The following is a 21346-nucleotide window of genomic DNA, read 5'->3' on the forward strand; positions in this document are numbered from 1 at the left end:
TGTTATGTCATAGTTTACTGTTGCAGCATTACCTTATATTTCCATATATAGTTTAGGTCATGTTTTAGCACTGCCAACAATCTCTCTCAACCAACAATAGACAATTTGGCATACTTCACCTACTAGTATCATAAAAATCTTAATTATTTACTTACCATCATGGTGTTATTGTTTTGTTTCATTAACTTTGAAGGTCAAAGACCAATGATATATTTTCTCTTACCATTGAATCCACTTGCTTCCTGTGACAAGGGAGGCTCTTCATCCTAAATACAAATATCCCAAATATATACATTCAAATAAATACGGTAGCTTGTAGCAATTCATTCTGATATTGAACTGCAACAAACTACCGTATTTATTTGAATGTATATATTCAGTAGAATGCATGTAGACCTTAAAATGTTGTGCATCAATTGTGCCGTGCTATATCTTGACCTAATATGCTACTGACTGAATGCCAATGTCATTAAGAATTCTGAGGTGATATGTTCTTTGAATACCACATCATATCATGTTCATCATGCTATCTGACATTTCAATATGGTATCTGACAGACATATGGCAACAATGGTAGAGATACATAGGAAATGTGAAAGCTGTGGCAAACTGCTGTTACGTCAGTTTGGGGAATATGTTTGCATATGTCTTTTCTGATATACAGGTATGTGATTTGTGTTTTAGGATGAAGAACCTCCCTTGTCACAGCAAGCAAGTGATCAAGTTGTTGTCACAGCAAGTGATCAAGTTGCTGAACAAATATCCCAGACCAGCCTGGAACAAGGTGAGTGTACAGATAAAATCTTAGACCTAGCTGGCTTCTGAAAATTGATCACCTACTCTTCATGAATTGTTTAAATAATAGCCCTGTGACACATAAATTGGCAAATTACATAACAATATCTCAACATCATAAATTTTCTGAGCCATTCTTCTATACATTGGTCATGTGGAACTTTGTTATAAAATAAAAATGTCATTGTTAAAATTTTATGACAATTAAAACAGGAGAACTATCAGGGTGTTTTAACTGGGTATTATAAAAGAAACTATATATGTACCTCATTCACTTCTGTATGGCCATATTTTCTCTTAAGTAACAGATAGCGAAAGCTAATAATATTGTTGCTTTTTGATCTAAAACTTAAAATTCACTGAGATTTGTGCCCATCCAGTGTTCAAATTCAGTAGATATTCAATCAGATTTGAGCTCACAACGTAAGGCAACACACAGTAAGTGAGGCTACCCACAATTCCCCTTGATCTGTTCACTCAGAGATTTTTTGCTAAAGGCTTATTCAATTTTATTAGTTTCTTAACAATTTTTAACTTGAAATTTAAGTTCAGGATTATTTGTTAAAACTATGTTCAAAAATTATTGATTATATTTAAAATTCAAGAGTAAATTGAATGAGAAGTCAATGTTTGGAGGTGCTTAAAATTGCACACTTGTCAAGATAAAGTTTTCAGCAACTAAGATGTTCTCATCAAACCACCTGTCAGGACATGCAAATTTCCTTAGGTACGAACATTTAAAAAAATACCAACAAAGACAGAGTGCTCACATTCGGTTTGAATTGGTAAATTCAAGAATATTTAAACCAGAAAACAAGAATGACAAAAGCAAATAAGGTCTCCAACTTAGGTACTGGAGGTCATCTTTAGGAACGTGCATATCAACTTCTATAGCAATGGGACAAGCAGATCCTACATACATAAGCAAATGTCAACAAAAAAATTAGCCAGAGAAGCCTGACAAAAAGAACAGGTGGGAGAGTGGGGAAAAAATAAAGAGTGGGAAAAAATGTACAAGGGATCTGGTAAAAAGTAATGCTACCTTATCAATCTTCTAGCCCCTACCCCTCCTGAATATCAAATGTTCCATCCCTATTTGACCATTGTTATACAAGACCAGCTGGCAGAAATATATTTACAACCTTGGGGATGTTTTAATTAATGCTATGACTGCTATTATTTGAATGTAAACAGCACTTAAATCAGTTACAGATAGTGAAATGCCTTCCACTGGGGGGGGGGGGGGGTTACGACATCTGGAATTATCCTGGATCCAAATTTCTCATCAGTTCTTGTGTGTTTACATGCAAAAGTTGCAAAATTTGATTCTCAATGAAAAATTTATCTCAAGTTTATTTTCTGGATCAAATTTTACTACAAATTGATATTAAATATGACAAAATTATGTTCACAGCCTTCGAAACTCTCTCACAACATCCTGGGTTGGTGTAGGTCATTTAAGGTCACAAACTGAGAAAATTACCTAAAATATAAAAATGTGTGGGTTTCCCAACACTTTGAGCAGAAAATTTATCTAAAAACATCCTCAGGACTTTTGTACCAAATTACAAAGCTATCAGACAAGTAATTTTGAGAACAAGTTTTCTGGACCAAAATGACAAAATTGTCTTAAAAATACAAATATGTATATTTGAGGACAATTTCCACATATCTAACTATAGTCACCCTGGATATCTGTCCACCAAATATAAAAGCTGTCTGTCCAGGGGCTTTAAAAAGAAAATATTTGTTAAGATTTTTAGACCAAAAATGACAAAAATTGCCCCCAAAACAGTAATATTTCCAATTTTGTCATAATTTCAACAGTTAGAAGGGTAACACCCTTGCAAACATCCAATTCAAATTTGAGAGCAATTGGGCAAGTGGTTTTAGAGAAGAAGAAATTTTTCTTAAAATGAGAAAAATAACCAAAACTTCAGCAAAAATACAAAATTCGAGACATCTTCATGATATTCAAAAAACTGATTTTGATCAACCTTAGGCACGGGCATTCTGTTGTTCTTAAATGATGGTGTATAAGCGTGTAAAACATGATTTCGTATTTTAGTTTCCGTTTGCCGCTGGAGAACTTACATCGTGATTTAAAAAAAAATAAAAGCCTAAAAAAAGTGAGGTATTATTAATACAAAAGAAACAGTCGCATTCTGCTTGTTCACCTAACTGATTATTCTTTCTCACGCCCGGTCTCTCTGCACCGCGGCATGCACGGCAGAGTTCTTACCAGCGCGTATTTACCGCAATCATGAAGCGCGTAGAATGACGATGGTACGTTGCTATGACTGCCGTGTACATGAGCGCGGTGGCTGGAATGGAACGTGCACGCGACGACAGCTATGCACGCGAGCGCCTCTGAACTGTCGTCTGCTGTCCCGGCCTCAGAGATGTATATATATACAAGGGTATGCTCATATGAACATGGAACCTGACGATGTGCGTTACAAAAAAGGGGGGACAGGGGGGACAGATACTATTACCTTCTAAAACGTCCGCAAAAGGTAAACAAATTTTTTATTTTTAAAATGTAACTCACTGACGATAGAAAGTAAAATATAGAATGAAAACAAAGAAAAAAATGTGAAAATGTAACCCTTGACCTGCAAGGCTTGTTCACGTTCCGTTCGACCAAAACAGACTGAGTAAAAAGAAATGCACATTTGAAATAATCTTTCGGGTTCTATCGAAAGGCTTTCACTAAAACTGAAAAAAAATTAAATGTTCTTCTTTGGAATATTATATTGGAAGGTTTTTACTACGAAGAGAAATAAAAAATATGTCCTTTCTTCTGCGCATGACGAAACCACAGAACGGCATTTGCTATATTAGCGTATTTTGCGACGTTCGAACATCCAAAGTCGCTACCGGATAACGGCAATTTGTAACGCACATAGTCAGGATTAGCGATGCATTTATTCTCGGTCATATTTCGAATATCTACTACATGTCTATCATTTTCATAACTTGATGTGTGCTACGATGCCATTTCAAATTTCATACGTCGTTTTCGCGACGGAATTCGACTCACTCATCGGTAACTTCATCGGTAAATAATATCTTCCAGAAATGATTTGCATACCCTTTTGTATATATATCATCATGTGAAACGACACAGTGCAGGTCGCGCGCGTACCTATAGTACGCGTATATATGCGTGCGTCGTTCACCGCGACGTTTAGCATCGAAAGAATACGGTCGATGTGGTCGCTTGTGACGTTCCCGTTGACACGTTCGACCTTGATCTGGTTTTGTAGCTAAGTAGCATTTCAATCTGAGCGGCATTCTGTTATAAATTTCTTACACAGTTATCATCATACTTCGTATTTACATATAAGCTGCTTAGTTTATTCAGACTATCAATTCAGAACAACAGAGTGCCCGTGCCTTAGGAACCTGTATACAAGTATCAAAGCTATCAGATTTTTAGTTTTTTGAATAAAAACATTTTTGACCAAAAATTCGGAAAATTGGCCCAAAATTACAAATATGAAAATTTCAATTTAACTTGTATAAATTTGACTGAGGTCATCCTGAGGAACATGTATACCAACTTTCAAAGCAATCAGATGAGTGATTTCAGAGAAAAAACATATTTTGACTAAAACTGAAAAAATTACCCCAAAAATAGAAACATGCAAATTTCATCCCAAATTTTAAACATGTTATTTAAAATACCTAAAGGAACCTGCACAGCAAGTTTCAACCCAATCTGACCAACGGTTACAGAGTTTTAGCAATTTGCATGTTTTTTCCTTTTTTCCCCTCATTTGCATATTTTTGATACTGGCAAGTTCATTTGAACAAATTCACATCTCCACCCCTAGGTGCACCTGTACACCAAATACTAAGACAGTAGGTGCATGCTGCGGTTTAGGTGTTTTTGACATGGACGGACATACATACATACATACATACATACATACATACATACATGCAATCGGATGCAAATGAACTGATTCAGCTTATACGATAACCTCACATTGGTATACCAAATGTGAGCTAAAAAATCAATACCCTTTCTTTTACCAACACAGATGCCACTTATTCCCTAGTTTTCTTGAAAATATTGTGTATGGCTGTCAAAAATCTATGTCGAGAAAATTAAAAAATTGCTATCTCCACTGCGGAAAAGGGGCTCAATTGATCTTCTCATTATTCACAGTGAGAAATCAGAAAATTATGATTATCAGAACTATGTCGCTGGAATTTTGAAATATGGGCCGAGTTGTTCTGTGTACAGAAGAAATTTGCTTCAGTCAAGTGAGTGATCTCCGTGTGTACAGATCATAGAGAATTGTGGGTAGCCTCACTTACTGTGCAACAGTGAGTCACCAAGCATAGACATCACTGTCAAAACCGCTTGGCCAAATCCCCACCTTTAACCAGATATGAACTGTAAATGCTCACGTGTTTCATTATATATTGAAGTTATGTGTAAATTTGAACCTTTGCCACATGTTTGCAACTTCATTGAAATTATTATGATCAACATAATGAACAATAATCACCGCCGATTAATTCTAAAAGGTCATGAAGTATACAAATATGTAATTAGCTGAAATAAAAATATTAAAGTTACTTGACTGCTCTTATTGTATCACCACTTTATCTAGCAAGTGTAATTACCGTTGGCCAAGTCCTTCAAGCCATATATGCCGAGCTGTGAAAGCTCATTAGATATGCAAATTATAAATTAGCTGACATGAAAATGTGAAATGACTTTCGATATTGTTTTGACCTAGTACCTGGTATAATCATCAATGTACATAGCATGTTTTGCCAACTTTGATCAAGTAAATCCCGGTATATATCCCTAATAAGCAAAGTTAATTAAATATGTAAATTAGGAAGTGGCTTTAGTAAAAATGCTTAGTGATTGTCAGTAATGTTGTATCATGGTATCTGCAATATGTGTAGCAAATTTTGTCAACTTTGGTCAAGTCAATTCAGACATATATCTCTAATTAGGAAAGTTCATTATATATGCAAATTAGGAATTGGCTGAAGAGAAAATGCTTGATGACTTTCAATAATATTGTATTATAGAGTCTTTAATGTACATAGCAAGTTTCATCAATTTTGATCAAGTCCATTCAGATAAATATCCCTAATTATGAAAATTCATTTAATATTAAAATTAGGTTTTGGCTGAAGTAAAATGTCTTTTGACTTTCAATAATGTTATATCACAGTATCTTTTATGTATATAGCAAGTTTCAACAACTACAATCAAGTTAATTCAGATGTATATCCCTAATTGGGAAAGTTCATTAAATATGCAAATTCGGAATTGGCTGAAGTAAAAATGCTTAATGACTTTCAAAAATGTTGTATCATAGTGGCTTCAATACATGTAGCAAGTTTCATCAACTTTGGTCCAGTCATTTCAAATATATATTCCTAATTAACAAAGTTCATGAAATATGCAAATTAGGAATTGGCTGAAGTTAAAACGCTTAATGACTTTCAATAATGTTAACTCATAGTATCTTTAATATACATACCAAGTTTGGTTAATTTTGATCGAGTCAAATCAGACATATATCCCTAGTTAGGAAAGTTCATTAAATATGCAAATTAGCATTTATCTTTCATGTCACCCTTAATGGTTCCCACTGCTGATATATCTTGGTGTGATCAACATTTGTAGCAAATCTCATCAAATTGTGTGTAGTCGTTTTTAATATATATCCATTTTTTCTAAAATCACTAATTACGCAAATGAGCAAAAACTATGCAAGCCACACCCACCAAAAACTAATCAGTTCTTGCCATTTGCTAACTGAATATATGTACCAGATTTGATTCTGATCTGATAAGCCGTTTTTGAGATAATGGACCAACAGACAGACAGACAGACAGACACACACACACACAACAACAGACGGACAGACAGACAGACATCGCTGCAACATATGCCCACGTGTGTAAACACGTGAGCAAAAAAGAGTGGTTCAACCAATGAGCTAAGTTGTTACAATTTTTCTGACTGTGACCCCTCCAAACACTGTAGGGTTCATGAAGCACTCACATTCACATACCAGTACTTGCAATCAAATGTCACGCAAAACTCTATCAGAGCAATGTACCAGTATACATCAAAGCTGAGACGTACAATGTACTGGTATATGCTTCAAGGAGTGATGATAGTGGCATAGAAACTATTAATATCCATTGGATCAAAAGTCTAGCATTTGCAAGAGTGAGATGTCTATTACCCAATCTTCTGGTAGGAAGGATGAGGATTTGGTCTTCACTGATAAGAAATGAGACATTCTTCACATCAAAGAACAGCATGAAATATGGTATGAATCATTTTCCATGGTATGTCCTTAGGGATTCAGTGTAGGCATCTGCAAAACATAAATTACATGAATCATAAACTTTACTACATCATGAAATACTCCTTAAAAGCATTGACTGTTGTAACATAATATGCTGTCTTTTTTATGCAGGATGTGGTGTCATAAACCTTAAACATGGTACACAAAATGAACGTTACAATAGGCAGATCATTATCCTTTGACAGAAATCTGATATAACAGCAGTTGTCATACAATATGTTTCATTGCAGAATTTGAGGGAAGATGCATCACCCAACATGGTGAACTAACTCAGCCAATCACAGGAGCCCAAGAGTCACAGGCTAGAAGTTTACAACAAATCAAACCCAGTAAACAACAACTCACAGATTCTAACATCAGATACCCTGCATTAGCAGAGTCTCAAGTTCAGTTTTTACAAACTGAGCTTCACACAGCACAGTCCAAAGTCCACATATCAGAATCCAAACTTGCATCTTTACAAAGTCAGCTTGAGAAAGGTTGGACAGAAAAACACATTCTTGAAACCAAATTGGCAGAAGCAGTACAAGAAAAATTACACCTGGAAGAGCAGTGTCAGGTGTACATGCAGCGTTGCCATAGCGCTGAAAAAGTAGTTTCTACACAACTAAGTGATATTCATACACTTACAGCTAAATTGGAAAAATTAGATCCCAAAAATATTGAAGATTTACAAACTAAGCTTAAAGAACAAAACAAAGTTATAACTGAACTGAAAACAAAACTATCTCAGTTATCCGATGCACAATCTGATATTGAACTGCAGAAGAAAATAGCAGAGAGTCTTCAACTTTGTGAGCAAATTATTCCTTCTGAAATAGTCCACAAGGGTGAGCATTTCTTTATTTAATTTAATTTGCTTGTTTGTCAGTTTATAAGAAGTTCGTGCCACCATGCAAATGATGTCAGATATGGCTTTTTCTGAAAACTACTCTTTACCTTATCATATGCATACATATCGTATATAAACTTTTCTTGAGCCAAAGAGAACACTTTGAAGTCAATGTTGTGTAAAATTTGCTTGACATGCACACTGAATATCATAATCATCCTGTCATTTCCCTATAAAAAAAAGTTCAAGAAGAAAGTGTTTTTGTAATTAGATTCTGAATGGCATTCTTAGTGAAAAATTACTATCATGAGCAAAATTACAAGGACAAGCTCAATTTGTATTTTGAACAAAGTAGTTTAAGTTACAATGACCATCATCTGCCACTTCTTTATCAAACAGTTAGAACAAACAGGAAATTGGTTGGATGATTGAGAGAATAAGGATAAGCTATCATCTTAGCTGTTCAGTAGTTAAACAAATAAACTGCCGGTTATATAGTGTCCAATCTGGTGGCACAGACATGCATAACATTCAGTACACCATACCGGTACACATAGTTAAAAAAGTAATCTACCCCTTTTTGCCCATAATTGATGACAAGTACCATAATTTTGCATGGCATTACCGGAATGTACAAGGTGAAGCAGAGTACATCATGGATTCCTATTATTATTTAAGTTTGATGATGCCAGGGAATTTGTAGATGTAGAAAACATTTTGGTTCACAATGTTCAGGATAACCAGATATCAGTAATAAATAGGGGGTCGGGGTGGGGCGTTGGTGTGGTGACGTCACAAAAACAAGTATTGACAAAGCTACAATGTAATCATCCCTAACCATCTGGTCCTTAAAGGGGAAGTTCACCAAGGATGATTTTTACATATGTGCTAGCTTTGTAGTCACTTATACCCCGGTAAAGCTATTTTCGCCATTATAACTTGAACGATTTTTACAAAAACCAATAGAACTAGTACAGGAAGTTGCCCATGTAATTTGAATCATGGGAAAAAGCGCCAAGCTTGAGCTTGCATAATGTGATATGGAAGGCACCATTTCCCATGGGTATGGCATTGTCCACTCACCAGGCTCAAACAAGCTGTGCTGTGCGTATTAAAATAACTTTTGTTTTATACTGAGTATTCTTGCATAAACGGTGAATCACTTATAATAAACTGTCCACTGTCAGATTTTGTGTTGCTGTTTACTACTGTACTACTGTGAGTGGACAATGTGGGGGCCATACCCATCCAAAGATGGTCCCTTCCATATCACATGATGCAAGCTCCAAGCTTGGGGCTTTTTTCCCATGATTCAAATTACATGGCAACTTCCTGTACTATTTTTAATCATTTTCGTTAGAAAATCTTGGTCAGTAGTTAAAATGGTGAAAAATAGTTTTCTGGGGTAAATGACCACAGAGCTACACATATGTAAAAATCATCCTTGGTGAAAATTCCCCTTTAAGGGGGGGAAGGTTGCACCAGGATGATTTTTACACATGTGGTAGCTCTGTAGTCATTTACCCAGGAAAAACTATTTTCACCATTTATAACTCGCAAGATTTTTTACAAAAAGCGATAAAAATAGTACAGGAAGTTGCCCATGTAATTTGAATCATGGGAAAAATGCTTCAAGCTTGGAGCTTCCATTATGTGATATGGAAGGGACCATCTTCACAATTACACGGTAGTAAACAGCAACACAGAATCAGCTGACAGTGGACAGTATATTATAACATAGACACTCTTCCCCCTCCACTGTCTATGATTATAAGTGAATCATCGTTTAATGCAAGGATACTCAGCATAAACAAAAGTTATGTAAATACGCACAGCCTGGTTTAAGCATTGGTGAGTGGACGATGCCATACCCATGGGAAAATGGTCCATTCCTATCACATTATGCAAGCTCCAAGCTTGGCGCTTTTTCCCATGATTCAAATTACATTGGCAACTTCCTGTACTATTTCTATCGGTTTTTGTAAAATATCTTGCGAGTTTTAAATGGCGAAAATAGCTTTCCCCGGGGTGAAGTGAGCCACAAAGCTAGCACATATGTAACAAGTCATTGTCAATGACATAGTCCCCACTTGTTCAAGGGTATTTTGATACTTTGAGAGTCCTGTTGAAAAAGTGGGTCTGGATTAAAATCACTGTGATACAGATGGGGGTTGCAGACAACTTAACAAAGTGTAATGTCTTTGTTTGGAAGTTGTTTCTTTGTCAGTTTCAGCAAAGGTTATGCATATATATGTATAATAAAGGTCAAAGTCATCAAGATCACATGACATTTTGAAACAAAAAAATGGTACCGCTAATTAATCCCTTGCTGCTAAATCAGGACTCCAGCCTCTATTGGCTTGCCCAGAATTAGATATGTGCATAATTAATGATGGTAATAGACATCAAATCAGGTCCAATAATCGTTATCATTCAATGTAAACTATGAAATTTACCAGGTCCAAGGAACATACACGATGATGACAAATTTAAAGGCAATGGGGCCATCTTGAACCACGAAATAGTTGGTGGTACCAGGTGTCCGGAATGGGTAAGCGTACCCTGCCAGCTAGCCGCACCCGTCAAGATTGACCAAAGCGTGTGTTGTCTAAAGGTCTCCCATCCTACTAAATATAAAGGACATAGAACTTGTGGTTACTTATTTATCGGCATAAACATATATTTTAGGTAAAAGGTTATCGAGGTCACATGACATTTTGTCAAAAAATTCTATCCTATAGTTATCCCTATATACCAAAAATAAGACATATAGCTCTATTGGCTTGATCAGAATTAGATATGTGCATAATTAATGAGGTACAATATGTGGCGTCATAAGGTCTCCCATCATACCAAATATGAAGGGTGTAGCACTTGTTGTTACTGAGTTATGGACAAATATGTATATTTGAGGTCAAAGGTCACCAAGGTCATGTGACATTTTGTCAAAAAATTTGTATTGCTAAGTTATCCCTATATACCAACACATAAGACCTCTAGCTCTATTGGGTCACTCAAAATTAGATATGCACATAATTAATGAGGTACAATATGTGGCGTCATAAGGTGTCCCATCATACCATTCTGATATAGCCATTGTGGTTACTGAGTTATGGACAAATATGTATATTTGGGGTCAAAGGTCACCAAGGTCACGTGACATTTTGTCAAAGTGTCTGAGATATCTGTGTGAACAGATGGACTCACAGACGTACATGACCCAATCTATAAGCCCCCTGGACTTTATTTGTGGGGACTAAAAACTGTGTCACTGCATCCTTTTTGCAATATGAATAGGATGAGAAACTAAATTTTTATTTTTCTTGGCCTTATACATGGGAGTCTATGGAGACTGCCTTATACATGGGAGTCTATGGAGACTGCCTTATACATGGGAGTCTATGGAGACTGCCTTATACATGGGAGTCTATGGAGGTGTAAACTAAAAAGTCCTCTAACACGGCCAAATTTGATCGCATTGTGAAACAAATCGACGTGCATCTGTATTAGGTAGGGTACTATTATTGTGCAAAGTTTGAAAGAAATTGACCATGGCATGTCTAAGATATCTGTGTGACACGGCGGACGGACGCACGAAGGACGCACGCACCACACGCACGCACGGACATGACCCAATCTATAAGTCCCCCCGCCTTCGTCTGTGGGACTAAAAATCATCCTTGGTGAACTTCCCCTTTAAAAATACAACATTGTATCCATTTATACATTTGATGCAAATGGATACCATCTTGAATATTAAGGACTAGATGGTCCTGCATGATTACATTATTGTCACTACCAGTGAATTTTGTGACAGCTTTATCATTACTTAAATTATCTGTACCGGTATAAGATGTCTCTATTCAATGCAAAACAATACCATCTGCCATTTATAACAATCTCATCTACTAATTCTCACATATAATTAGCAAGGCTGTAGAACAACTTTACATCACAAAACGTGTCCATATCATCAATGCAATCAAATTTGAAATAATATTTTGGGTAGTACAACAGTACAACCAGCACCCTTTAATGTACATATGTTATTTAATCCAACCGACTATCCAAATCAATCGTACGATATATAACCCTCCTTCAAAGTCCAAGTAGAAATATTCTTAAACTCAGAATACCTTTTAAAACTACTGAAAGTTTACCAGTAATATCATCTTTGTTTGTCTTTGGCAAGAAACACAATTTTCACATGTTCAGTACATGACACAACCAGCAGAGCACATCAATTTTCATGAAGACACATTCTTGTGGACATCTGATTAGCTATTAAAAAAAAATAAAATTACTCATTGGGACAGCTATATCCAAGTGTTACAGCTACCATAGAGGCTGACAGGCCAATTCATACATTTTAAAACAGCAATCATGATTTTTTTTGTTTTTGGTTTTTCCGATGAAGTAAAATTTGATGTCTTACAGTTTAACAAAATTTTTCACTTATCAACAATCTTGTAGTTATGCTCTTTGGCTTCTGATTGTTCCCATAATGCAACTTTATGTATGATGATGGCTCACATATCGGAAACTGTTACCTGCCATCATGACTTATCAGGTGCATAACCAATCATGTGATAGACTATGTATCTCTACTTCTCAGGGTTTGTATTTTAGAGTTGTGGTCCGTGTAGAGCAAGAGAATTTATTTTGGAGGTTGAAATGAAAGTGATGTCACTACTAGATAAATTCTAAGGCTACAATTTGGTTAAAAGTCTTCCCTTTAAAACTCTTGAACTTTTTGTGATTGAATTATTACACATTTTATAACATTGATGTTCCGAGTAATGTTTCTTGTTATGGACATTTTAACCCTTTGAGTGCTGTAATTGCTCCCACCAAAATTTTAGTGCAACATGTTTATCAATTTTTATGAATTTTTCTGTAATTTTTTGATAATTTTGGACCAAATAGACATAACATTTCATTGGCTACAGTTTGTTATAAAAATTTTGACAAAAATATGAAAACAAAATTGACTTGGGTATATTTTCTGAAGGTGACAAAAATTGACTTTGGCGCTCAAAAGGTTAAGATTTCAGTGTAATGTCAGTGACTAAGATGGCTTGAACTGACCAGCAACTGGAAAATACTGCTGCCTACAAAATCACTATAAAAATTTCCCCCGGTCAATCTAAGTAGCAGGGAAAGACACTTCTTTTTTATCCACTTGCCGGGTTTAGTTCACTTGTCTGAATTGGAAAACCTCTTGCCCAGTAAAATTATGTGGTTCGAAGAGCAAATCAGTGGTCTTTTTAATGCTCATGCGCAAATTAAGTAAACTTTTAATCAACAACTTAGGGTGTCGGCGAGTTTGGGATGTGATGCTGAATTTTTCTGTGAAATTCGGTCCGATTGCTTCTTGAAAGTCATTTTAGAATGGGAAAATTCACAAACAGAGAGGTTGGTTGCCACGGGCAAGTAACTTTTGGTTCATTGACCTGAGAAATAAGTCAGTGTTCATTGAAAATTCAAAGACTGGACCCGTTGACACCAAAGCTTGCTTGTGACCATGCAGGCTGTCATCTTTGCATGCAGTCTTTCACAATGACCCCCGTGAATGCCAGACACTGAACTGAACATTGCATTGTAGAGTATGTTTTAGTAAATAGTACTATTTTTTGGTGCTAATTTTCGCTACCTAATGTTATTTTTATAGTGTCGTAAACATTCATACAAAACAAAAAAACTTTGTATGTTCTTTTGATCGTACAGCATGTGACACCATAAACTTGTTCTTGTGAGGGCAAGGAACTTTGTCGACATACGCTAAACCAGCGTACGGTAATTAACCGATGGTATTGTTTATTGAAAATGATCATGCAATTTTGTGAAAAATGTTATCCTAGTCCTCACAATGACATAAAATGATTATTATTTGTTGTTTAAGTCGGTGTTCCCACATCAGAAAATCTATCTCATGGATTTGATTTCTAGGTAATTATTTTTTCACTTGTCCCGTCGGGCAAGTGGCATCGGCATTTCACTTGCCCGAATGCGACTTTCACTTGCCTTGGGCAATCAGGCAACCCTTAGTGTCTTTCACTGAGTAGTGGAGAGACTTTGTTTTAATCTGTTTCAATGGGTGTAATATGTTTTTATTGTTTGAAATGTACCCAGGAAAAATAACGACGGTACAGAAGGGCCGTTGCAATTTCATTTAGTTGTTCAAAACCCAAAACTGGTAATTTTTAGCTACTATAGACTATAGTCTATAGAAGCTATTGCCCAGGCGAAAGTGAACATGGTCAACCAGGAACTAACATGTTAGTTCATGGTCATATGACCATGGTGTACCATGTTAATTCATGGTCAACCATTGACGACCATGTTTGTTAAATGGCACAAATTACTATGGTCTACCATCGTCAACCATTGCCAAAAAAACCATGGTCAGCCATGGCTATATGACCGCGGTCAACCATAGACGACCATGTTTGTTAAATGGCACAAATTACTATGGTCTAACATGGTCAAACATGGCCAAAACTCATGGTCAATCATGATCAACCACAGCCACCACCGTGGTCAATGACAGGTGACCATGGTTTTTAAGAGTGTTATGAACTTTGCACCAAGTTTGGGCAATAGTAAAAAAATATATTTGCACAGAGAAGTAGAAGTTAAATTGTGTTTGTTTGTATGGAGTGTGCATGAAGATTAGGGGGCGGGGTTCATATGAAAGGCATGGTAACTGCTGGCTCAACAACAGCATACACACTACCTGTAATATTTCACGGTATTCAGATTATTGTAAATCCTGACATTGTCTTTTCCACAGCAATTCTGACAGTCAGCATGTGGTACATGACATCATTGTGCTGCTTCTTCCCCTGTATTGTATACAAATGATAGTTTTCTAAAGTGACATATAAATGTACCCAGTACCCAGTAACTCTTTTGATACGTTTACCTTGTGAGCAGCAGATTCTAAAATTCACCTTGGAGTCATGTATACAGATGCCAGAAGGTCTGAACAGCCATGAAAAAGTTGAGAGGATATACTTCCAACACGTCTTCATTCCAGTGGACACATTCAATCACACTTGACTGTAAAAGAAAAACCTTCTCAGGCAATAAATGTTTCATTAAAAAAACAATATATTACTGTACAATAAAACAAATATCTCTTCTATTATGAACATACAATAATTGTAGTTTCAACATGAAATGAGCTGTTAAATATATGTTTTCATTGTAATATTAGTAAGATACAAAATAAAAACGTTTGTACTTTGATCTATTATACTGGATACTGAATGCAAAATATTAATGTTAGTAGAAAACATATCTATATATGTTGGAAGAATAACCAACATTTTAGGAAAATGAATTATACATGAAAGTCTGTTGATAAATTCTGTCTGTTTAAAAATGCTTTGACAGATTATACAGATACGTCATCACAAAGTGAAACATCACAAATTTTTAACGAGTTCATGTAACTGTTTATAAAAATATACCAATATTGAATTTAGTGTTACACTTGGCGCACGAGTTATCGGAACACTAAATTAGGTAATTACCCAGCAACTTGGCTGAGTACTTTGCAATTTGACCTGGCATTTACCTAAACAATAGTATGTTTTATGGTCTGAAGACTGATAGATATCCACCACACTCAGCAGGCAGCTCCTCCACTGAGTAAACTGATATGCCTACACTGCAAAAAAACATTTTTGACTGGCAGCTGCATCATGTAGTTGATGGGAGAGTTTGAGGGCCGGAAGAAAATGTTGTAAAGTGTAACTGAAACATGATTTGCCGCTGTCATTTTGTGTCCTGTTTTTGTATATATGCATGTTATTACCGTTTTTTAATCACAATTACATACATTGAAGAAACACTGACTGTCAGAGCAACCATCCAATCATATGATAAAAATGGACTGTTCCATCAACGTTGGTGGGTGGGCTCATGGAAGGTGGTAAATTGACGAGTTTTGTAACTCTAGATTTACAAGGGAAGCTGCGATGTTTCAATTCCAAATAACATACAGAGGCAAAACCTGTCAGGTTCAGGCCCAGGACACAAAATGAGTACAATAGATTGTGTTACATCATAATATTTATTCCCCCTTTTCACAATTTTCCCATGAACTAGATGCCAGTTGAAAATGGGTTGTTCCTGTGTAGGCATATCAGTTTACTCAGTGGGAGCTGCCTGCTGAGTTTGGTGGATATCTTATCAGTCTTCAGACAATAAAACAGACTCTTGTTTAGGTAAATGCCAGGTCAAATTGCAAAGTGCTCAGCTAAGTTGCTGGGTAATTACCTAATTTGGTGTTCCGATAAGTCGTGCCCTCGCTGTAGAAGAATAATATTTATAAATTCCTGGTACTTTTGTTGATATCTTTTTTGGATTACACGTACTAAGTGCAATCTGATAATGGAATATACAAAAAAATGCAAAATCTGTCCTTTGAAAGACCTGGAACGGTAAGATCAACAGATCACAATATTTAAAACGTGTATCAAATGGAAACTGATCAGTTAAAAAATGTTATGTTAAATTCACATATATATATAAAAATTTAACTATGAAAAACTTATTCAAAACTTTGCAATTTTTGTACATGTAGTTTGTTGACAAATAAATTTCACTTTATATATTTCAAAATGCCTTTCCTGAAAATGAAGTGTACATGGAAAACATGAGAACTTTGATTTGATGTTTTATCATTAGATGTTGAGTTTCAGCCAAAATAAACAAGGCATCATGGTAAAACAATGTTCAATTGCTACATGTAAAAATCAGGATCAGCTGAGTCTGTGGTGTCCTTCATGGTAAGAGCTGATGAACAGTAAAACTTGCACAAGAAAGAATCACAGTACAAACCATGCCACCACCCGCACTACTTGGAAAGAGAGTAGTTGTATCAAGTCCGAAAACATTTCTTCCATCATTAAGACATCGAATGATCGGCACCTGAGACGAGAATAAAACTGTATCATGTCCGATTTATACTATGTTATTCCTATGCACTGCATGCAGTAGAGTTGCTACCATAAGTACCATACCAATCCATAATCGATATGAACAGACATCACTTCTTGTCGCCATATGTTATCAACTTCTCAAAGAACATGGTTGGTTTGAAATAGTCCCCTAAGGTGTGGAAAGTGTCGAAGTAGCAAACTCTCAGTTGAAACGTCACGAAAAGGCTGGAAAATTCAACATGTCCACGGCCGGCCATACACTGTAAGTAACGGACATCCACTGATCGAAGTTTAACTTACATAAACTCTAAGTGTCTAACGCAGGCAACGTCCTTCAATCATTACAGTTGTTCTCCTAAACCTCTTCTGTGTTCCCTTCATCGTCGACTGAGAGAAGTAATCGACTATTTCTCCCAAAAACCGTGGCTTAATGGAGTGAATGATTATCCAGACTCACATATTCCAACACTGGAATTCAAAATGGCAACCTTGGCAAAATTGGCCAATCAGAAGTCTTGTTTTACAACACGTGATGTTGTAAGGTCAAAGTTCGAATACATGATGATCTGTTTGACCTGTGACCTCCTGGCTGCTGCCGCTGCCTTTTCAAACATTAGTTTTGCGAGAATGGGAGAGTATATTACTTTTATGCCAACTTTTATACACTATAAATCAGTCAGTGTACCTCTATGGCCTTCCGACATGTATGATTATGCAAGTAACTATCGTGAGTAGTCAGATTTTAAGCCAATTACCTTTCTAAATGTGTTTGCATGTATCAACGTAGGACAGTAACACTTTCTGATCGACACATGACTGAGGCAATGGCCTTATTTAGTGCTCGGTGCTACACGGCAACACAGAAAAACCTTGAACAGGGCCCATGGGCTACATTGCAGCTATTCAGTGGTATGACTTGTAAACCAAACAAAAAAATTGTAGTTTCTTTTCCTGAAATTCGTCACGGCTTTTTTGAAACTTATCATTTAAAAACATTAATGTCCAGAGAAATAACCTTCATGCATTGATGTTTTTCAGTACATTTATTTCATATTCCAAGGTAATGGTTTGATAAATTTGTGCATTCCACAAATTGACCTATCTAATTTTTTTTTCAAAAAATAGTATTTCTCAAATCATTAATCCTTTGACTTTTCTTTTTCTTAAGGATTATGTGGTAATTTACAGTACATACCACCTATAACTTACTTCGATTTGTTTATTTATTGAGTGATTATGATATTTGGTATCCTGTTGTCTTCATCGTTGGACACATGTGTTAAACTGCCTGAAAATATTCTTTATGTTTTGTTGAAGAGAATTTTGCAATATTACAATTTAACCAAAATAAAAATTTAAAACATGGTCATCAAGAAAATTGGTCATTCTAGGACGATGGTCAACCATAGTTATCATTGATAACGATAGTCAGAAATATAATCAGTCATCAAATAACATGGTTGACCATGGTTGCCGACAATCATGAACAGATCAGCGATGATAGACCGTGGTCAACTGTGATAGACCAAGGTATTGACTGCTTACTGTGGTCTCATATCATAGCCAACCATGGTAGTTCATGGTCAAACATCAAAAACCATCAAATACCCTGTTGATCATGGTACATCACGGTTGACATTTCGCCGGGGTGGGAGGTTATCATCCGGCGGCCGTCTCAGTCTGTATGTATGTATGTATGTATGTATGTATGTATGTATGTATGTATGTGTATGTATGTATGTATGTCCGTTTGTGAGGCGTCCGTCCACTCAAATATCTTGAGAACCGCAGTACTTACTGATTTGATATTTGTTGTGTAGATGAAAAATACGATTTTGAGAAACTATTTTTTTAATTTTTTGATATTGTTGAAAATAGGCAAATTAATGCCAAAAAAGGTGTTTTTGGTAAAAAATCTTCTTCTTCATAACCGCTGGTCAGACAGCTTTGTTATTTGGTATACAGGTCCCTAGGGGTAACCCAACTTAGACTTGTTCAAATTGTGATGAAATATGCAAATCTGTATTTTTAAGGAATTTTTTTGTCATTTTTGGTCAAAATTTGACTTACATTGTATGTAATTCTTGTACTGTATAAACCCTATCAATTCACCCAGAAAAAAATAATTAATATGATTTTAAATAATTGAATTAATTAGGAAATCATCAAAGCCAAAATAATTTTAGTGTGGAATTATCAGAAAGTTCAACTTTTTTTGACAGTTCATAGTGAAATGCTTACCATCTTGGAGGATTACAACATGTAAAGGCAACTTTCCTGAATCCCAACTTTGACATATTCTGAACCACCATTTTATGTTATCTAAAAGAAATTGCTCAAAATAGTCAATAGAGATAGAGATAGAGATAGAGAAAGTTCTAATTTCCATTTATGGTTGACTTGGTAAGGATAAAATAAAATTACTTTTTGAGGAAAAAAATAGAGTGGTCAATTAAAAGAGTGGTCAAAGTGATAGGGTTTTTATGGTAAAGCTGGGCTGTATAAAGATTCCTCATGTGCTATTTATAGCAATTATGCAATCTGTGTAAACAGTGCAATGAAAAGTGTAACATGATTCCTTATAATGCTTTTGATGACCTTGAACTTCTTAAGTTTCAAAACTTTGTCTCTTCAGTGTGCTTTCTCTGAGTATGTACAGTCTCAACTTATTAAACAGAACTCACAATGTTAATCAAAGATATCCACCTTCTTCATCAATACATGTGTCACAAAAGGTTATTCTCTACATAACTCAACAGAGCTCTGTCAACTGTTGAGTTGCTTGTTCTTTCAAACCGCTGGTCAGACAGCTTTAATATTTAGTTTACTTGTCCGTAGGATGACCTTAGTGAGATAATTTCATACAGTACAGGAAATACTTAATTTTGTATCCATGTCTATAGTAGCTTCAGGGACTTTGGCCCTATGTTTTAAATTCATTTTCATGTATCAATGCACTCATATCCAATAGGCATCGTTCATTTTCAAAGTTTGAATTAATTTTTTCATGTTCGGAAATTCTGTTATATTTAGAAGTGACTGAGCCTTCAGCAGATGATGTGTATATCAAAACTAAAATCACTGAGATTGAGGAGGAAAGACCAAAAGCTGAGAAGACTTGCAGTGATGGAAGTGAGATGGAGACAGCCACACCAACACAACCTGAGATGACTGTCAGGGAGGGAAGTGAGATGGAGACAGCCACACCAACACAACCTGAGATGACTGTCAGGGAGGGAAGTGAGATGGAGACAGCCACATCAACACAACCTGAGATGACTGTCAGGGAGGGAAGTGAGATGGAGACAGCCACATCAACACAACCTGAGATGACTGTCAGGGAGGGAAGTGAGATGGAGACAGCCACATCAACACAACCTGAGATGACTGTCAGGGAGGGAAGTGAGATGGAGACAGCCACACCAACACAACCTGAGATGACTGTCAGGGAGGGAAGTGAGATGGAGACAGCCACACCAACACAACCTGAGATGACTGTCAGGGAGGGAAGTGAGATGGAGACAGCCACACCAACACTACCTGAGATGACTGTCAGGGAGGGAAGTGAGATGGAGACAGCCACACCAACACAACCTGAGATGACTGTCAGGGAGGGAAGTGAGATGGAGACAGCCACATCAACACAACCTGAGATGACTGTCAGGGAGGGAAGTGAGATGGAGACAGCCACACCAACACAACCTGAGATGACTGTCAGGGAGGGAAGTGAGATGGAGACAGCCACACCAACACAACCTGAGATGACTGTCAGGGAGGGAAGTGAGATGGAGACAGCCACACCAACACAACCTGAGATGACTGTCAGGGAGGGAAGTGAGATGGAGACAGCCACACCAACACAACCTGAGATGACTGTCAGGGATGGAAGTGAGATGGAGACAGCCACACCAACACAACCTGAGATGACTGTCAGGGAGGGAAGTGAGATGGAGACAGCCACACCAACACAACCTGAGATGACTGTCAGGGAGGGAAGTGAGATGGAGACAGCCACACCAACACAACCTGAGATGACTGTCAGGGAGGGAAGTGAGATGGAGACAGCCACACCAACACAACCTGAGATGACTGTCAGGGAGGGAAGTGAGATGGAGACAGCCACATCAACACAACCTGAGATGACTGTCAGGGAGGGAAGTGAGATGGAGACAGCCACACCAACACAACCTGAGATGACTGTCAGGGAGGGAAGTGAGATGGGACAGCCACACCAACACAACCTGAGATGACTGTCAGGGAGGGAAGTGAGATGGAGACAGCCACATCAACACAACCTGAGATGACTGTCAGGGAGGGAAGTGAGATGGAGACAGCCACACCAACACAACCTGAGATGACTGTCAGGGAGGGAAGTGAGATGGAGACAGCCACACCAACACAACCTGAGA

The 21346-nt window shown here is 36.8% G+C and overlaps 1 protein-coding gene across 1 annotated transcript; it reads left to right on the forward strand.

Annotated features, from left to right (window-relative positions):
• The first annotated feature begins 543 nt into the window (after positions 1–543).
• On the forward strand, positions 544–21342 carry LOC139122232 (mucin-22-like). Its single transcript, XM_070687659.1, has 4 exons — positions 544–573; positions 685–784; positions 7385–7984; positions 19971–21342. Exons 1-4 carry the CDS (start codon positions 544–546, stop codon positions 21185–21187), a joined length of 1947 nt encoding a protein of 648 aa, XP_070543760.1. The 3' UTR covers positions 21188–21342.
• The last annotated feature ends 4 nt before the right edge of the window (positions 21343–21346 follow it).

The sequence above is a fragment of the Ptychodera flava genome, chromosome 21 (genome assembly GCF_041260155.1).
Source record: "Ptychodera flava strain L36383 chromosome 21, AS_Pfla_20210202, whole genome shotgun sequence".
In the NCBI taxonomy this organism is placed as follows: domain Eukaryota; kingdom Metazoa; phylum Hemichordata; class Enteropneusta; family Ptychoderidae; genus Ptychodera; species Ptychodera flava.